Source organism: Montipora capricornis, chromosome 3 (genome assembly GCF_036669925.1).
Source record: "Montipora capricornis isolate CH-2021 chromosome 3, ASM3666992v2, whole genome shotgun sequence".
NCBI lineage: Eukaryota > Metazoa > Cnidaria > Anthozoa > Scleractinia > Acroporidae > Montipora > Montipora capricornis.
Genome location: NC_090885.1, coordinates 1,677,242 through 1,697,241, shown reverse-complemented (window position 1 = coordinate 1,697,241; position 20,000 = coordinate 1,677,242). Strand labels below are relative to the sequence as shown.

Here is a 20,000-nt window from a genome sequence, read left to right as displayed (position 1 = left end):
CAGTGAATCAAAAAGGACTGCTTTGGAATTTGTACTACGTTGCGACTATAGTGGTAAGAATACAGATAATATTTAGTTTTGTTACTGAGCCGTCTCAAATTTCTATTCAGTCATATAGTCACTCGCACTTTTAATCACGCAACTTATGATGTCTACAGGTATTCGCCAAAAGCAGTTAAAACGTTCATGTACGTAAACTTTTATGAATATTCCACTCTTTATTTAGTATTTTGTGTTATTTAAGCGGTTGATTCGAAGCGAGTATTGAATACATAAAAGGTCATTATGTCATCCATGGAATGTGTCGACGTTTCAACTATCATTGGTAGGGAAATAACCACCGTACTAAACATAGCCGTGGTAACGTAATTCTTAAGTGACGCATGTAACTACTTTGCTAGGCCTTTACTCGTGTAAAAAACCAATTAAATTTAATCGCGACTTTTAGGAAAGAAAGCTGTAAGTTGTTAAAAGTGTTATTATCGTATCGTTCATACCCATAGATATCCTGATGACAGTTCCAGATTAATTAAGACCATTACGTCATCGGAGATTCCTCGGAGATTAAGTGATAATACAATAAGTTCGTGTGCAGTCGTTGTTGTCAGTTGTTGTGCTACAGATTGATCAGGTGATTTTGTGTCTATAGTCATAGTGAATCAACAAAGACTGCTTTGGAATGTGTACTACGTTGCGACTATAGTGGTAAGAAAACAGATAAATTTTCAAAGCGCGGTTTTAAGATCTAAAAGATCTTCTTGTAACATATGAAATCAACTAGCACCTCCGTAGAATTGCTCCTATAAATCAATTAACAGAAGGCCCTCTCCCTACAGAAGGAAGAAAAGGTTGTACACAGAGACTTCTTGAGGCAATTAAAGGGTCGCTGTCAATCAGTGTCTATCGCGGGCAGTTGCTGTTGCTTTCATCTGGGACAATTTTGCATGAACAGTCTAATCAATCTCATGTGCTGAATTGGGAGTTCAGTCGCAACGCGCGCAAACTTCATCGCCACCAACATTATGGGCAAATTCCAGCATGGAGAAGCTCAAGATCGAGAATTCGACTATGTGATCGATACAAAAAGAGCAAGGAAGACCGGTATATATATGGTTTGCTTATTGCTGAAGAATCGAATACGGAAGACTACGAAATGCCACAACAAGATGATGTCGGTTTCAGCGATGCCGTGAGAAGTCGCACTGTAAGAAGGTGCTCGTTTTATTTGTCTTCCTGTAAAAACATAACTTCTCACTTGACAACGTTTCGCAGGACTATTGCGATCCTTAATTAAATAGGTTAAAATTACTCACAACAAAGGCCGTCTTTGCATGTTTCATTACTTAACATGAACGGAAACAAATGTTGATTTGCCGAATAGAAGATAGCCTGCGTGGCAGGCGCTACAAAGGGGAAGGGAGAGGGAAAAATTGGGCGCGCGCGAAACGCGCAGAGCGAGGGAGAGGGGAAGAGGAAGCGCCTGCAGCCAGCTCATTGTTTATTTGGTCTTTCTCGTTTGCCGGCAAATGAACAATCACCATTGGTTCGCTTTCAATTATGTGTCAATCATTGCCTGATACGACCTTCTGATTGGTCGAGATGTTTTGGAAGCTATTTGAGAATGAAAATCAAGATGGCGGATGCACTCGAAAGAGACAGGGAAGCCAAGTCTGAGGAAATCTTGCTGGTGTTAGAAGATAAAGGTCGCAAAATATCTTTGAAATATGAGCAGAGGAAAGTGGTGAAAAAACTGTATGAAAAGAAAGACTTGGTGGTAACGGGTTTCGGAAAGAGTCTCATCTTCCAGTTGCTGGTGTTCTAAGAAATAGAAATCGCAATGGCCACACTCAAACTGCTTCTGTGCTAGTAATTTGCCCTCTTACTAGCATTATTAACGACCAAATTTTTAAGTGGAAAGTATGGGTTTATCTGCGTGTAATTTGTTAGAAAAGCTCGCTGATTTAACAGAGGTCGAGGGTGGAAAATATCACATTGTTTATTCCTCTGCGGAAAGTGCCCTTGACAAGAGATTCCTACAATCCTTAAAGAAGGACACTGTGTTTTCACGACGAATGGTTGCTTGTGTGTATGGGTTTGAAGTGAGCAATATTTATGCTATGGATATTCAGAGAGGACTTGAAGTATAGAGTATTCAGATCTAGAAGTGTAAATAGTGGTATATACGTCGCTCCTTGAATTTTATGGCTATACAGCAAATTGAAGGGAAAGAGATACGGGGTTTCACAAGGTTGCACTATCGCATTTCGAGGAGCGTACGGAGAGCTCGCTATTCTTCGTTCCTTCTTCAAGAAAGGTAACCTGAAAAGTTTTAAGTTGTGATATTTTGCTTTTCTAGTTGGATATACCGTGCATTTTTTACTTTTAAAATATTTTTATGAAACCACTTTCAATAATTTTTGTAAGGTTATTGATGTTCATGTTTCACAATTTAGCACTCTCTTCTTGGTGCTAAATCCAACAGATAGCGGCAAAATTTTGTTTACATTCACAATTTGACAATGAATTAGTCTGTTATAATCATACCACGGTTTACCCATTTGTTAATGAAAATCAACTCTTGGCGTAAGGACGAGACAGTGGCTCTAATATTGGTTTCAAGCAGTTGTCTATTGCAGACAAGAGAATTTTAGCATTTGCTTTATATAATAGGCAACTTCCACGATGCCGTCATTTGACTACAAATACCACAATTCAATTTGTTTTTCTTTTCTTATCTTATGTAAATTTTGTATTCCCATTGCGGTAAAAATAACAATTATTAGCTCTAATTAGCATGATACAAGCAAAACCTGAAGGATTCTGGTACTTTTAGTCAAATGGCGTCATAATGCAAATGTCCTATTGGCTAGTGAAATTTAACTTGAAAAATTTTACCCATGGTACAGTATTTGTCCACTGTATGCCATTTACATTTTTCATGATTTTCTTTTCTCCTTTGTTTTGCCTAGAGAACCCTTTCGCAGCCCTGACAGGCACTGCTTATGCAAACACATGTTCTGTCATTATCTCAACCCTCTGCTTGAAGCATCCTCTGATGGTTCATGTTAGTCCAAATAGAAATAATTTGCATTTTGCAATTGTCAGCACAAAAGAAGATGGCATGTTTGCAGAACATGGCATCATTTCATACATTTTCATCCTGGTTTAGATAAATTTACATTATTCTCTGCATTGAGATAGTAACTTACCACATGGTGAGCAATGAATATGAATGAGCATGAAATGCTCACATCAAATTTAATAAGTAGTTAATATTGTGTCAGAGTTCTATCACAAAGTCTGCTTTGCCTTGAATTTCCTTTTTAAATTTAAAAATTGCACAGAAGACAAGGCCTTATTATGACAAGGCCTTATTATGTATTTTTTAATTGTGCATTTAATGTGGGTGTAATTTACATCTTCAGATGGTGAAGTGAAATTTTTACCTCCCCAAATAGAACTCATTCACAAAATTTCCTTGCAGTACAACCTACAAGTCTGATGGCAGAGACCACATCATTCCCCACTATTGTATAAATTTCCTAAGAACATCAACATCACTTTTGAATAATTCGCTGGTAGCATAAATGATGAAAACAATGAATAATTACTATGGCTAGACTTGATGGAGTTACCATAGATCAAGGACAGAATTATCCAATAAAGTAATAAACTGGAACTTCATTACTGACTCATTTTAGCATATATTATCAAGCATGCCTTCATGATCACTTGATGTAACTAAGCGTGTTTGCACATGAGATAAATGCAGTGAACCAGGTTGGCCTGACAGACACATACACAAAATAGAGGTGGCGCGGCTGGTATTAAATTTCTGTCGGCGTATCTGTTGAGATAAGATGTTCTTTAAAAGGAAAGAAAATCACTGAAAGAAAATGAATGAAAGGACATACTTCCTTCCAGCGCTGCATTCAAATCGGATAAATCGAAGCCTGCGAGCTCGAGGGATACATTTCGTAACCACGTTAGATAGTACTCTCTTCCCAACAAATGAATCTGGCCTTTGCTCGGGTCTTTTCGCACTTTGAGTATTTGTTCCGATACAATCACTTACGTGGAGAAATAAAGCTAAAAGGTATTAAAGCGGACTCAAAGCAACTTCAGTGGCGTTGCTTCCCCGAGCAAACTAAAAGGACTGCTTACAAAAAGTGAAAGAAAGACAAATTCCCGTCGACTAAAATGCCCCTTGCAGAATCTTTCCCTGTCATTTAAAGTTTAAATGACCACCTTCAACTGGCTTAAGCTATATAAAACGACCGAAGAACCACAAGTTGAAACCACCGCTTCGAAAGCCATTTTTGTGTGCATCACAGCGCGCGGTTGGAAAACAGGATACTACAATTTTCAACAGCCAATCATGCAAAAGTCTCCTTTGTTGGGAGCGAGAGGGGGCGAGACGAAATAAACAATGAGCTGGCTGCAGGCGCTTCCTCTTCCCCTCTCCCTCGCTCCGCGCGTTTCGCGCGCGCCCAATTTTTCCCTCTCCCTTCCCCTTTGTAGCGCCTGCCACGCAGGCTAAATAGAAGAAGCCGCCTTCATTGTTTGCTTTTCTCGTGACATCTGGTTTGCGTAATGAAACGAAGTACCACTGACGTATCTTGCTAGTGTCTTCACGTTCCTGTCTGTACACAAGCTGTCAAGGTTATCTAATTTCTGGCTCAAAATCAGGTGATCGTACAGTATGGTTATGGATTACCCCCGGTAAACATGCAATAAGCCGATCAACTACTTCAGAAAATCTCTTTGTTGACATGGCATTTATGGCAACGCAAAGTCTCGCAGAAGAAACATCCAATTTTGGTAGCAGTAAATCCTGGTGAAAGACCTCGTATTCCAACAAGTGTTTCATGCGATCGCATGTAAGTAAGTGTATTACAAGCAAAGCTATTATCTCGACAAGTGCCTGGGATCTGGACACAGTGTACTCAAAGCATCATTTTGCTGTGGTTAACCGGGAAGTGCGGTGTAATGCCTGCAGCGAAAATTTCAAATGCAACACAAACCTAACAGATTCAATACAACACATCTGTTTCTTTTTTGTAATAGGTGGTTTCAGCTTAGGTAGTTAATGCAAACGGCTGCAAACCTTGATCCCTCTTCGAAAGCTTCCCGCCATTCGGCCATGACGAGATGTCACCATGAGACCAGGGCCCGTTCTCGAAAGTCTCGAAAGTTTACGGTCCACTTTCGGCAGTCACAATTTCTTTCGTATCTCAAGAACGGAGAGGATTTAAGTCGTCAAACGTTACAGTTCTTTTTCTTTTTGTTACCTTGAAAACAAATTAAAAGATCGGATTTCCAAAACAAGCGGTTGGCAATTTCACAAATGGCTTTTCGGGCCCGAAAAGTTTTGCGAACTTTGGAGAAACGGGCCCCAGGTCCAGTCCACCGCGCTTTCGTGGGTTATCCGATGATACAATCAGCCAGTTATAAAAGATAACGACAAACAAGACAAGCAAATAACTGTGCATTTTTTTCAAAAATTCCAAGAAACAATTATCTAGCTTTTTTTTCGGGAAAAAAGGCGTTTTTGAAGTGGTTCCACAGGTTCCGTGGGCTCCAAAGCTTTCTTGGTCCGCGGTTCGACAATACATTTTAGTAACACCCAATTAGGGTTAGAGCTCTTCAACAAACCTGCTATTCAAACCTTCAAGTCAATATTTGAAATATTATTATATTTGATAATGCCTGCATCAAAGTTGAACACTTAAAGAACAAAGGTATCCACTTGAACGGAGATGGCGTGAGAATTCTAGCCTCAAATTTTATAAAGCAGGCTTTGAAAGCAAAGATCAAAGCGAGAAAACACAAGCGAAAGCAGGACCCTCTTTGGTTGCTAGCAAAACTATGAACAAAATAATTCGGACCTCGTCGGGAAGTTAGATTTTATAGAGGGCCTTTCCACATTTGACTCGTCTCCGTTAAATGCAGCCCTTTTAAGTAAATTATCCAAACATAGGGGTTTTAAGTTGGCTGCCCTAAACATTACTAGTATTCCCGGACATATCGAGGAATTGCTGATTTATATGAATTCGAAATGTATTGATATTCTTGCGGTTAATGAGACTCGTCTCGATGATACTATATCTAGTCGCGAAGTTACAGTACCAGGCTATGTCCTGGAGAGAAAGGATAAAAACAGAGATGGAGGGGGTGTCGCCCTTTATATCCGGAATACTTAACAATTATTGACCTCGGTTATCGCAAAATATCGTGATTTGTCAGTTTCGCAGATCAATTATTTGATAATAATTGATCTGCTCGCCACCGACAAATCACGATATTTTGCGATAACCGAGGTCAATAATTGTTTTATCATTCGATCATCGAGTTTGTTTTTTGTTTTCGTTTCCGAGAAGGCGTAAGCCCGCGCTGCCTTGCAGAGTCGAGTAATGGCACCAATCAATTGGTTGTGCTTACAGTCAAACGTTCAATAACACTAGGCATCAACAAAGCTGAAGAATTTCACAGTTTTCTACGCGTATCCCGACAAGTGAAGCCTTGGTGTAAAGCTCACCATTCTTTTTTCTGGCTTCAGCATAAAATCTCTTCAGTACATATGCATTCGCCAACTTGTCCTTCGCGTCGACGACACGAGTGACTCCTCGTCTACCTTTCTTTCCTTGAGATACTTTCGAAATACGTTGAATTTTTTTCCTTTCTTAGTATTCTCACTGTTCTTTCGATCAACTAAAGATGTCGAATCATTCTCTGACAGCTCGGAGAACCGATAGGCCATTTTCTCACAAGAGCGGGATGTCAATTGCGCATAAGCAGAAGATTATTTATATCAAAACACTTATTTGTAGGCAGTTATTTGCAGGTCACGTTGTGGGCTCTCAGCCAATGACAAGGAAGGACAAAATACATTGAATGATAATATAAATTGTGAACGTTTATTTGATCTCGAGTGCGATAGCCTCGAGTGGTTGGCATTGAGGTAATCAAACCCAAGGCTAAATCTTTTATTGTTAGTACTTGGTATAGACCTCTCTGTTCTAATGTGGACACAATGAAGGATTTTGAACTTCTTCTTCAGCGAATCGAATCACTGGGGCTAGAGGTAAATATTTTAGGAGTTTTATAATGTAACTTGGCTGCCTGCCCACTAGAATTACACACAAAGAACTTTCTGGCAATTTGCAACCTTTACCAGTACCACCAGCTGCTTCAGGACGTTCGCGCCAATTGTTTCTGCGCATCCTTACTGCGCACGCAAATGCACACGCCACGTCATACACGAGCGCGCTCGCTAAGTAATAAAATGAGAAATGATAGGGCAAAAGGCCATTGCTATAGCTTTGCCTGGATTTAACGCTCTTTGATGTTCGGTGACACCTATTTTTCTTTCCAGAAACGGATTTTATTTACAATTATCTCCACGTTGTCCAAAAATGAACAAAAAATCAATGTGGGAAGTTAAAAAAATTTCAAGATTTCTGCTCACGGGACATCAAATCCTACCATCTTGCGGCTGCAAGGCGCATGAAACTTTGGTCGCTAAATGCGAACTTGATCTTTAAGGAACCTCACCAGTTGACTAAATTCACTTAAGAGCGAGTGACTGTAAATATCAAAAATGGGATGACAGGAGCGAAATTTCGAAATTCATTTTATTTGATCTAAAATACAACTATGATGAATTATTTTCGAAAATCATGTTTAAAGGTCCGGTCGCTTTTTTGTTTTTCCAAAAATTAGAAAAGTCGAAAACAATGTTGAACGCCAGGAAAAATCGAGGAAAATGGTGCACTTTTATAAAACTCGTGCACAATAATGAAAACGATTCCCAGTTTTCTTTTTTGTCTATCAGTTTTCAAATCTGTTTTAACATCTAAATATCACCTTGTAGTTCACATCTTTGGTGTACTTATAGGCCCTGTGAAGATATCGACCTTCGAGAATGCGTTATCAAAGAAAAATTTAGTTGAATTTCACAGGTCCACATTTTTCCTAGTATATGTTTTCGGAAATAAAAATCTACTCGAAATGTAAGCTTCATCTTCCTTGCATGCCTTGTTTAACTTTCGAATTTGGCCCGTTGAAAGCGACTTGTCAAGAGATGTTTATTATTTCCGTTTCCATAACTTATGATTTTCATTTCTAGACTTAGCAAAAATCTTACTGTCAAACGACTATTACAATATATTGGCGTAATTAACAATTGTAATTTTAGTAAACAATGCATAGCAAACTTTTTCTCTTCCCTATCCGACAGCAAATTAAATTTATTATCATGGACATCCACTGAGAAGTACGTCTGAGGATAAATGGCATATCTCCTGTCTCCTTACTTTGTAAATGGTATTCTTGGAAAATTTATGGTGTTACACGTTACGTTACAATCTCACCGGCTAATTAGCCAGTATCAAAAATACCGTAATACTCTTTGTTTGTCCCTCCAAAATTTGCATAAGAATTGCGTCCACTTTCTCTTGGGACCATTGTAAGTCCCACGGCAGAGAAAATAAAAGCAATGCTGATGCAACTGTTTGGAGCAACAAACAAAGAGTATTATGGTATTTTTCATTCTGGGGAATTTGTTTGACACCGAGTTCGTCTATAAAATACAGAAAGAACTTTAACAATATGTAGCATAACTAGAAGTAGCATATTTAACAAATTTTCGGTCGCATAAATACCAGCGTCCTTGTACTGCCTAAATCACACACGGAGTGAATCCTATCGATCTTGTCACGAACAATATGCGCAAAGTTTAGGGAACAATTTGAAAGACTCGCACCTCCACTAAAGGCACTTCATCATTACGGTGTGCATTTAGGTGCGTTTGTGTTACTTAAGTCTTCGATTCTCGAGCAACATACCAAAACTGAAAATGTAACGATCTTATTTGTAGTGTATAGAAGCCAGTTTCTTTTCAGGATAATTTTCACTACGAAGTGGTAGAGATGAAATATGAGCCGCAATGAAACAATGCCGCATTGCGTGACATAATTGCGTTCAAAAAGCCACTTAAAAGACTCTTACGAAGCCACTTGTTTGTTTAAAAATTAAGCCGTGTTATATCCTTTTTGTCCCTTCCAAGTGCTTTTAATCGGTTATTTTAGTGTTTCATTTAGTTTCCTTTCACTTTACATAAGGTGGTTAGAGTTACGAATTTGTCATTATTGATGGTTTGCGTCCTACGTTCAGGGCGGCGATGTAAAAATGCAGTAAAATGTCTTTTGGGAATTTGACCCTAATATTATGCAAAACTTGTGAGGCCATTTTCTATTGCTTTGTACACCAACATGGCTGTCTCATCACGTGGATGCAAACCAAGAATTGGCCCAAATCAGGAGCTCATGTCCAACATTGACCAAGCAATGTAGGCAGTTCTTCACTTGCGCTCCAACTTCCGAAACCCCTCATGCTTACCTACCAACGAGTACCATAAGTCATTTTAAGGAAGGGCGACTACAAGAACAACTGGACACTAGGTTTTCGAGTAAAGTGAGGTAGGGCGTTTTTTTCCTGAGTTTTACAGCAGGTGTCTCCAGTTCAAAACTCTCACACAGCAACTGAAGAAGTCCAAGTTTTAAGGTCTTCAAAGTGCCGTTCTTAGCCATAGTGCAGATGTTATACTGATCGTACACTATAGGGTGTTCCAGATGGAGCTTGGATAGAATATCACATCGGGCTGCTGCGTAATTCATTTCTTCTTCATGTGCCCGGAGATCTTCATCTCGAGGATTGATCTTTTCCCGGGATTTCGCTGCAAGACGCGAGAAGAACGAAATAACTTGCTGAGGCGTCAGGAATTCTGAAACATTGAACAGGCGCTTCCCATCTGAACCAACCGACCGTCTCATCTCTTTCGCAACTTCTTCTGCATCTACTTTCCTTCCCGTTGATTTGCCGATATTAAATTTAGCCTCTAAGTAGGCTCTCTGCGCATCGTTGAAGCGGTAGGCCTTCTTCGTTTCTTTTAAGGCCCATCCTTCGTGAACGTTAGGGATCGCTTCTTTGGGCACGATGGGTCCTTGGGATTTCAGGGTCGGTATCGCTCCAACTCCTTCTTGCAAGTGTGTGGCATATTGCGTTTTTGCGAGATCAAACAGCGATTGCCGCTCGAGAGTTCTTGTACACTTTTCAAGAGAAAGGTGTCGCTCGAGAGATGACAATCGCTGGAAGACCCGAACACAACCTTCCCGAGGGCAGGAAAAAACATCCGTTGATGTATTCGCTTTTGAAGAGTCCTTTCGGTGGGTCGTCTTGGATGTCGGAGACCTAAACCCACCAGCAGAGAACGGGACATTGAGCCAATTGTTTCCCGGATCTGTTGGAAACAATTTAAACCTACAGTTTTCATAAAAAGTGACCAGCAAGTCTTTAGTGATACTCGCAAAGTTTGTTCAGTACTACCCATATATTTTATGGCGAGACTATCGTGACGAAACAGCAATTGTCTCTCTTTTAACTTGTGCGTTTGCATTGAACACGAAAAAAAACCTAAACACGTGTTGCTACCGCATTTTTAGCATCTCTTGTTTTCGGTTTTTGGTTAACTTCGCCTTTTATCCCAGAAATTTCATTAGTGTTAGTCTTGTACTTAGGTGAAGAAGTCAACGCCTATTGTACTTTCCACTTTATAGAGCTAGTCCCTTTTTAAAGCCGTATATGTGTAGGCATCCTTGAACTAGTCGTTTCTGCTTACTTTGTAGCTTGTATCTGTCTTGTTGATACCTATTTGCTTTTTCTCTCTAGTAACATGTATTTACTTCGTATTTACTTTGCGCAACCCGTTAATTTGAAGCTGAAATTCTTTTACTAGCGAATTTAAATTACTTCACCTCGTCGTATCGATTTTGAAATTAATTAAAAGAACAAGTCAACTGAATAGCGCGTTGGAGCACTGTTTCCTTTTGGCCCCAACACACGAAGGCAGTGAGTATCATGAATCGCATTCAAGGAAGCATCAAAGCTGATATAGAATGTTACCAAAACGCGAGCATAAAAATTAAGTATTTTCTAACCTGTACTCAAGTTTAGAGCAATTTCTTTCCCTTTCCCTACACTATAGGCTCGAGTTGTCACAAGTGTTCCACCAATGAAGCGAAAGTTGTTTAACTTGCTTATCCCTGGTATTTTACTCTTCTCGATGCTCAACGAATGTTCCTCAAGGCGCTCAACCGCAACAATTCTCACACCCTCGAGGCCTCCATACGAAAGAAGAGCCACTCTCATTTGTTGAGCATTGGTAACGTCATTCCCTTCGCTTATATACTTGCGTATATGGCTCTTGGCGGTTGCAGCCATTCTATCAGCAGCCCCCATGCCACCTTGTGGGTCACTAAAGTCTATTCCAGCCACTTTAACTCCAGTCGATGCTTGAATAGCTGGGCAAGCAAGGATTGTCGCTGACGAATGGTAACATCCGGCATTATCTTGCCGAAAGAAAGCCTTTATGATGTTGGGATGATCGCTTTTGAGAGTGTGTAGAACGTGCTGCATGATTGTGACAACTGCAGAGCTGTCCTGGGCGCATGACTGAATGATGTGAATAAATCCCTGCGACTGCAGTTCATCATGGACTCGACGGTAAACCACTGAGATGTGCCATGAGATTCCCCTTTTCCCAAACCAATCTGACTGTGATTCTCTGTACATTTGAGGGAGGAATTTCATGGCCCAGTCATTTACAATCAGCACTGATGGCTGCTGATGGCACTTCCAAGTCTGAATGGAACGTTGCGCATTGTAGAAAAGGTATAGCGTCTCGTCTCGATCTTCGTCACACGGGTAGGAAGCCTCAACTAATTCCTTCTCAATAGAAGAGAGAGTTGCAGTGAGGGTATCACACTGGTCACACCTCTCGTCGTGGTTATGATTGCACTGTTGCTTGAAGTCTGTGTCGGTGCTGTCGCTCAAGGCAAATCTACTACAATGCTCTGCTACATGAGACTCTTCACTCACGTGAACCTTAAATCCAAAAATTGACAAATAATTTACTTACAAGGAACAATGTTCAATAAGCTCTCCTCCCACATATTGTTTCTCTAATAGTTTATTAAGAGCTATGGAAAATGGGGGTACATACTGTAATAAATTGCTTTGCATTTGTTGGTTTCTTTTCTTCATAGCTCAGAATATCAAATTAGATCGGTTAATTTTTCCCTGACTTTTGCAAACGAAAATGCCTTTGAAAAGTACAGTTTGAGTTACTACAACGAGACTAGTTTTCTTCGCATTCAAACAGAGAATAGAATTGTCGAGCGGTTTTCTTCTGCTTTCAGCCTAGTGCCACTTAAGAGGTAATTAAAACTTTACCTTATAGTCTCCTTTCAAGTACAGTTTTCCAGCTTTCAGGGTGTCTGCAAACTGCATGGCTTCTGTTTCTCGGGTAGCTTTAATAAGCTCCAACAGGTCGTCGAAGGCTCTTGCACCCTCAGCAGCAATGTAATCCAAGCCTTGAAGGGATTTGCGAACTGACGCAGAGCATTCGGACAAGATACGTAACATTGTCCGCTCACTGAATGGGACAAATCCACTTTCTGAGCAGTAAAGGGTGTACTGCTTTGCTATCCTTTGTGGTATCATTGTCCTGATAACATTGGGAACGTTAATGACTTGACCGGTGGACAATTTGAGGGTTTTTTCACCAAATGGTAGGTCTTGTACTAAGTGTGGGCTCGTGATAAAACTTAGGAAATGGTCCAATTGCTTCCTGTCAATCTTAAGTCGTGGGGCATGACGTAAGGGGACAGGAGCTGCGCAACCATACTGCAGACGATGAAGATTCGCGATACTGTATCTATATTGGGTTAGCCCCGGGATGTGCCTTAAAATTTCTTTATGACTCGACACTCCAGTCATGATTGACAGTACTTGACGGCGGGTGTCCCAGCTAGTTGCGTTCTTGTAGGCCTCCGCCAAGGCATCAAGATAAATATTATCGGAAGTCTGATTTGTACCCATAATCTTATCTACCATTGTAGAAATATTTAATTCCTTCCACAACTGACCATAGTTGTCAGGGTATACTACGGACAACACAGACTTGACAATTTCAGACGACTTCTCAACATATCGTCGTTGGGTTCGTTGGTTGGCTTGATCCCAGTCCTTCCAGCGCCTTCCAAGGCGCTCCAGATTACATTCTTCTAAAAAAGCGTTTAGTTTGGCCTTCTGCAACTGAGACTTCTCGTCTTTACCATTGGAGGACGTTGTGCTTGTTGTCTCTGAAGATGGCAGGTAACTTTCGTCTCCTATTTGAAGTTTTTGCAGTTCTGTTGTCAGGCCCTCTGAACTTGTACTTCGCTGTAATCTCAAAGTATCAGTAGAGTTAGGGAAGTGAACGGCTAGATTTGTATCACATACAGGGGACTCTTGCATTGTAGACAGCATGCAAAGCATTTTTTCCTCTGGGTTTTATTTCAAGACGGAAAGACAGAAAACATGAAGTAAAAGCAAGTACAAACGTTGAAATTAAAGGTTAAGAAAATATTAGCCCGGCCCAGACGGAAAGCTTCCGTCGTAGCTTATTTGCTGGTTTTGAGAACATCAAGTTTTCAAGGGGCATACAATAACTATCATTCGACCGTGTTTCGAGACGGAAACAGGGTATTGTTTTTATATTGTTCACTATTATTAAGAAATTCTACTTTAGTTGAACTTAACCCTACATATCTTGAGCCTGTTTTGTCAGAAACGTCGAGAGATTTAATGAAAACTAGTCGCGTGTTTTTTGCATGACAGGCATTATTTTCTGTAACAACTCTTTGCTATGAAGCACTGTGTATTGTGTAAACCATCGGACAACGGACAAAATTAAAATGTTGACAGGTTGTAGAGAAATACGTGAGACTAGGGACAAGGACAGGGTCTGGGTCGGAGTGTAGTTTGTTTTCTTCTTTTTTAAGAAGTACGAGGCCTTAATTTTGTAATGGAAAATTGGTCAAAGGAAAAAAATACACACCAACAATCATGTTTTCTCGGCTAGAGAATTGTTCCCGCAAATTGGTCAACTGATAAAAGTAAGCCGGATGGCATGGCTGATTCGGCCTTCCTCCTTCAATACCTGGTTTGTAAATTCATCAATTGGTTAATTTACTTCCTTTAATCATATCCTTTTTTCATGGTAATTTCCAGATCGATTTATTTTCTTATTTAATTTTGGAAGTTAGGAGAACACATTCTATTCTGTTGGAGTTCTACAGCTGAATAGGTGTCCAGTGAAACTAACTGTATATTTTGAAGTTTTTATCTCGCGCCTTTCCAGCGTCCTCTTATTTAAGTTACATGTGAAGTTGTGAACATCCTTCGTCCTCGTGGTAAGACGAACTTGAGGATTCTTTTGTATCACGATTACTTGTGTTCAAAGATCTTCCAATATAAATTCCTTGACTTATGGTAGCTTTTCGAGCATCACTTAGGTAAAGCGAGCGAAATGTGTCAAAGGTCTGTCAATGTCTTCCTTGGAGAGGCCCTAATTTGTAGGTCTACCGGTGTTTTTAGTGTTATAAATGCAGAGAGAAAGGTCAACCTGTTCTGACTTGAAATGGACCGATTACGTGGATACTATCACCTCAAAAGCCTCACGTCGATTGTATCTCTTGAGTCAGCTAAAGAGAGCCGGCATAAGCCCCGATGACCCGTTAGCTCTTCATTATAGTGTCATTACATCAGTCCTAGACTTCTCACGTCACATATCCCATCGTCGTCTCCCGAAATATTTGTCTGATGACATCGAACATATTCAGAGGCGCGCCATGAGAATAATCTTTCCTAGTTTATCGTATTGTGAGGCAATGGATAAGGCCGGAATTCCAACACTTTCAGAGAGACGTGAGTCATTATCTATTAAATTATTTGAAGATATTGTAGGTAATGAACACCACAAACTGGCTAACCTGCTACCTCCTATGGCCAGTTCCCACGCTCGGCGTTTGAGAAATAAGAGACGTTTTAATACTCCAGTTTGTCGCACCGATCGCTTTATGAACTCTTTTATTATTAGCCACGCGATGTAAATAATCTTTAAATACAATGGTAAATAGCCATTTTTATTGTAATTTTTATATTGTACGTAATTCAGTCCTACGACTGCAATGTATGATGTTTTTCAATAAACGAGTTTACTACTACTGTAAACGAGTTTTACGAAGTAAGGGTCTACGGACTGGGACAAGCACTCCGTGATGCTGAGCTACACACCCTCGAGGGAATTCTTTCAGCCACACAGAGTAGAAAATACTTTTGCTATTTAAGTATCCAGTTCAAATCCTGTGTAATCGAGTCCCAGCCTTGCATGCAAGATAACGAGAGACGAGAGAAATTATAGGGACAAACTGCATTAGAGTTCAAATTTATTAACACTGATTATATTAGCGTGAGGTGAAAAACACAATGTAGGAAAACATAGAGACTGGAACGAGCCGAAGAGGGGGGACGGAAAGTGTTGAGGGGGGGGGGGGGGGGACGCTTTCATTGACCACGTGATCATTATTTTGGCGGGAAATATCGTCCAGTCGAGAAAGTATGATTGTGGAGGTACTTTTTCATTTCCCTTAACCAATTTCCATCTTTAAAACCATTTTCTTACGAAAATTAAATCAAAAGGAAACAACCAGGACAAGAAGTTGGAAAAGAAGCACCCTTCAAATGATCTCACGATTTGGCCACAACCATTGTGAAGGCACCTATTGTCAGTGAAATTGTTCTGTTACATTCATTGAAACTCGGCCATAAGCAGACGTGTTGTTTTGCTCTTGTTTCTCGTGCCGAGAATGTTTTTTTTATATCATTGGTGAAGTTGTAAATTTTAGTTATCATACCCGTTCTTCTGCCTCTTGTTCACTGCTGTCAGGACTTCTCGTTCCACAAGGTGAAACAACGTCCCGAACAACTAATTGGTGCGAAGCATCCTCAACGCTGGAAGGATCAGTGATCGTTTCCAAGGAAAAATCAGTCATGAGATCCCCCAAGTGTTGTTTGCATCTTTTACAAACAGCTAGAAACAAGAAAGTAAAAAACGAGAACTGAATATTCAAACGGTTTGCTTACACTAGGGTCATATAGGCCGCTTACACCTTTAAAAATATCGAAAACTCACTCTGCGTCTCACCGGATATGGCCATTCATTTCTGTACACCTCAGTGTGGCTGTCGTTTCCGGTGTGGAAAGTATATATACAACTAACTACAGACAGTCTCAAACTAGCGAGCTAGTGAGAATGTGCAATTGCTAGCGGCAATAGGCCACTTCGCAAAATACCATTTGAGGGGACAAACAAGGAGTATTATGGTATTTTCCGAAGTGGCCTATGACATATACAGAGGATATTACATGGCCGCGCCCCTTCAAGTGTTGAAAAATATTTAACTCGTTCGCTGCGTATCCCCAAGTTATTTTCACGTGTGAAGATATCATATTTTCGTGCGAAAGCGCACTTGGTGTTTCATTGATGTTTATGTAATAAATACATGTAATCTCCATCTTTAAACTTAAAATTTTATATTATATATACACCTCGCTCTTGCTTGCTTTCTGTTTCTGTTTTTGTTTTACTTCGAGTTTTACTGTGAACTAACAGCTAGCTGTCCTGTGTTTCTTTCCGCTGATAGTTCATCAACAGCAACGGCGCGTGAGTGAATGAAAATCACTTTCCACGTGGCAAGAGAAAGTCTAGAGAATACTGCGCACCTCTCAAATTTATATAACATGATAACAGCTAAGTAAATGATGTAATTGACCGGCAGATAATTGGGGAAAATATTTACACATTTCCTAAGGGCAACCACAACTACCAAACAGGAATTTGGTTTGGTAAAATTCTCCGGAAATTTAAATAGGTTGGCAAATTTCCCTCCGTGGCTAGTGCACGTTGAAGTTGATTGCTACCTACAGTTGGTGTGTTTCTATCATTTCAGTCCATTCTTGGGCTTTCCTCTTACACATTGCAATACTGAGACATTTTCAAGTACTCACGCATTCCAACTGGGAGAAGAGTTTTCCCTTTGTGAAGGACAAAGGCCGATTCTTTGCTATTTAGGACGCGATCTCCTTTCACGGTCAACGACTTGTGCCCGGCCAATTGGCTGGGTATCGAACATCGAACCTTCCCACTTCTCCAGCCAATGCCATACACATCCCGATGACGCGGACACACTGTAATGGATGAATGGTGCTCTTCAATCTTAAAAACCCCTAAGGAAAACGAGAGTAAACCCGCTATTGATTCAGTGCACCATCTTGACAGAAGCAAGAAGTTGAATACTGAGCATTTCCAGGTAATTTACAGAAGCTGATTGAAAGCTTACAAAGAACTATCACTATTACCTGCCCTTGAAAGCAACAGCTGAGATTCATTTACAATTCTCAAGTCCACGACTTTGCACATCTTAAGATGAGGCGCTACGTCCTTGCCACAGTCTCTAAGAGCAACGCAACGAGAGTCTTCAGGATCTTTCCAGTTTGGTCCACAAGTTACTAGATCTTTTTCTAGTAATGACGAATAGTTACAAGATGCCATCTTGTGTCTGTACTTGTAAGAAGCGGCACTGATACCATGAACACCATGAATAATTAGACCGAACCATTACGGCAGAGGATAGCCAGGAACTGTCACCGGTAAATTTTGAGCAAATGCATCCAGCTGTTCATAAGTGGTTGAGTGGTGAATTTTTCTATAATGCGTGACACGGTCACGCTGTCTTTTGAGCGGTTATTTGTGCGTTGTCCCAACACGAACCTTTTCGAAATCTCGTAAAACCCAGAGAGGAAAGAGTGATCAGTTTTTGTATAGTAAAAACAATTGTAAGGGAGCAGAGTAGCGCCAGATGAGGGAGTGAAAGTGAATTGCGCATACTCGATTTAAAGTTTCCGACATCGCATGCCATCGTTTCTACAAACCGTTAATTGTCAATTAGGTAAAAAAAAATTACGAAATTTGGTAATATCAGCTGCTTAAAAGTACCCTGAGCTCGATTATAGGTGCTGCCTTATTTAAATTTAGCAATACGCACGATTTGGCTCCACAACATTTGCAAAAATGTTGTCGTATTTAGTAAGTGTAGCCATCATTGTGAATTTAGCCTCCTGGGACAAATTATATTCTCTTGAGCCGGAATTACACAAACAGCCATACAACTCCCGACGTGATCAGCGATTTAACCTCTTCAACTCTTTTTGATGACTTTGGACTGGATGACTCTTGAAATTTATGTCATTGGCCCCGGTATGGGACCGGCGGTTTATTTTGCGTTGTAATATTTTGGTGCATGGTTGTGATTGTGGTGATGTGAAACTAACTCAGTCGCTCAAAGAGCAACGTAACATTTTGAAGAAAAATACGCTGACATCACTCCAACAGGCATGGTTAGTCTTACATTTCCGGATTGTTGCTGGAAATAATTTGATGACTTTGATGTGGAGCGCGTGCAGGTTGCGTGACAGTTGTGGTCACTGTGCCGAATATGCTAAAATGTCCTGCACATTTTTTCATCTGGACGCGTGGCTAATTACGGGCCATAAACGGAACTTTCACAGCGGTAATTATGAAAATTGAGCTTAGTATTCATACACCTAATACTTCAGGGAAACGTATACTAGGAAAGTTATGGACTTAAAAAGTAAGTCCAAATTTGAGGTTGAATTATATTCCTCGAAGGTCGGTATCTTAAAAGACTCAACACGTTCACTAAAAATTGCAAATCATACATGATTTTTACACCCTAAGATAGACAATAGAATATTGTCATGATGGCGAAACTAGGAAATGTGGAAAGTGTCGCATTGATGTGTGCGAGCTTTCCAAAGATGCATGATTTTTCTCTTTTTCCTGGGGGTGAAAACTGAGCGTTGAACAGTGTTTTCAACTTTTCTGATTTTTTGTAAAAACAAAAAAGCGATCAGACTTTTTTTACATGATTTTCGAAAATAGTTCACCATAGGTGTATTTAAGATGAAAGAAAATGAAATTCGAGATTTCGCTCCTGTCATCGTATTTTTGATATTTACAGTCAGTCGCTCTTAATAAGTCAACTTTAACAATATTTGGCAGAGAAGATTTCACTTCAAAGATTTAATTGCAATATATTTGGGTTTACAGACACTGGCCTTATTCGCTAACGAAGCACGATTTTGTCACATTTTGGGTGTTTTTCCGGGCATGTTCTCTCCAAAACGAAGTCGGTGACCCCCCATTTTTTTTACATTTCTGACATAACTAACTCATTATCTTACAGTGGTAAAAGTTTCAGAAAAAAATCAATGTTGAAAAATTTTCGCGCGAACGTCCTTAATAAGCGTACCCGAATCATTAATTGCAAAATCCGCGACTATTATTGATTTATTCCTAGCAAAAAGCAAGGAAATGTTTACATTCTCTGGGGTCTGCCACATCGGAATAAGTGACCATTCTCTTATCTATGGAGTCATAAAATTTTGTATTTCCAAAGGGAAACAAAAGATCGTGGAGTCGCGACAATTAAAAATTAAGGAGCTTTGATGCTAATTAGCTCTTTCCACACTGACCTTAACCTAGCAACTTGGCACCTAGTTCATCTGGAAGATAATCCAAATCGTGCCTGGGAAATTTGCTCTCGTTTGTTTTTAGCAATATGTGACTTTCATGCTCCAAAACGTAAAAAGAAAGTAAGATATAATTTTGCTCCCTGGCTAACGCCAGAGATAAAAGGTTGATGTTTGAGAGGGACAAACTGAAGAGGCTGCAATTATCAACAATTCGGATGCTCATTGGACCGAGTATAAGATTGCTCGAAACAATGTAATTGCTGCTATTAGGAAAGCAAAAAATAACGTTTATAAAAGGTATTTCGAAACAAATACAAGGGACATTAAGAAATCATGGAAAGGAGTAAATTCAATATTGGGCCGAACTCTTTCAGCAACTGAAATAAATAGAATAGATGTTGAAGATAACTCAACTACCACCCTATTAGAAATCTCTTTTGTTCGTAATTATCACTTTACCCACATTGGGCCTAGATTAGCAGGTAATATTCCCGAAACTAGTG

The 20,000-nt window shown here is 40.0% G+C and overlaps 2 protein-coding genes across 2 annotated transcripts in view; both read right to left on the bottom strand.

Annotated features, from left to right (window-relative positions):
- LOC138039701 (uncharacterized) overlaps positions 1 to 20,000 on the bottom strand; it is a 36,363-nt gene that overhangs the window by 7,816 nt on the left and 8,547 nt on the right. The gene's annotated exons all lie outside the window — the stretch shown is intronic.
- Positions 7,848 to 16,035, bottom strand: LOC138041674 (uncharacterized). Its single transcript, XM_068887424.1, has 4 exons — positions 15,798 to 16,035; positions 12,292 to 13,281; positions 10,998 to 11,943; positions 7,848 to 10,300 (listed from the first exon to the last, which is right to left on the bottom strand). Exons 1-4 carry the CDS (start codon positions 15,933 to 15,935, stop codon positions 9,420 to 9,422), a joined length of 2,955 nt encoding a protein of 984 aa, XP_068743525.1. The 5' UTR covers positions 15,936 to 16,035; the 3' UTR covers positions 7,848 to 9,419.

Excerpts from the sequence above, each read along its gene's own strand:
- LOC138041674 (XM_068887424.1), bottom strand. The coding sequence starts at position 15,935 with ATGACTGATTTTTCCTTGGAAACGATCACTGATCCTTCCAGCGTTGAG. Across the intron at positions 11,944-12,291 it reads ACTTGAAAGGAGACTATAAG|GTTCACGTGAGTGAAGAGTC; the intron begins GTAAAGTTTTAA and ends TTTGGATTTAAG. Across the intron at positions 10,301-10,997 it reads TGCTCTAAACTTGAGTACAG|ATCCGGGAAACAATTGGCTC; the intron begins GTTAGAAAATAC and ends TGTTTCCAACAG.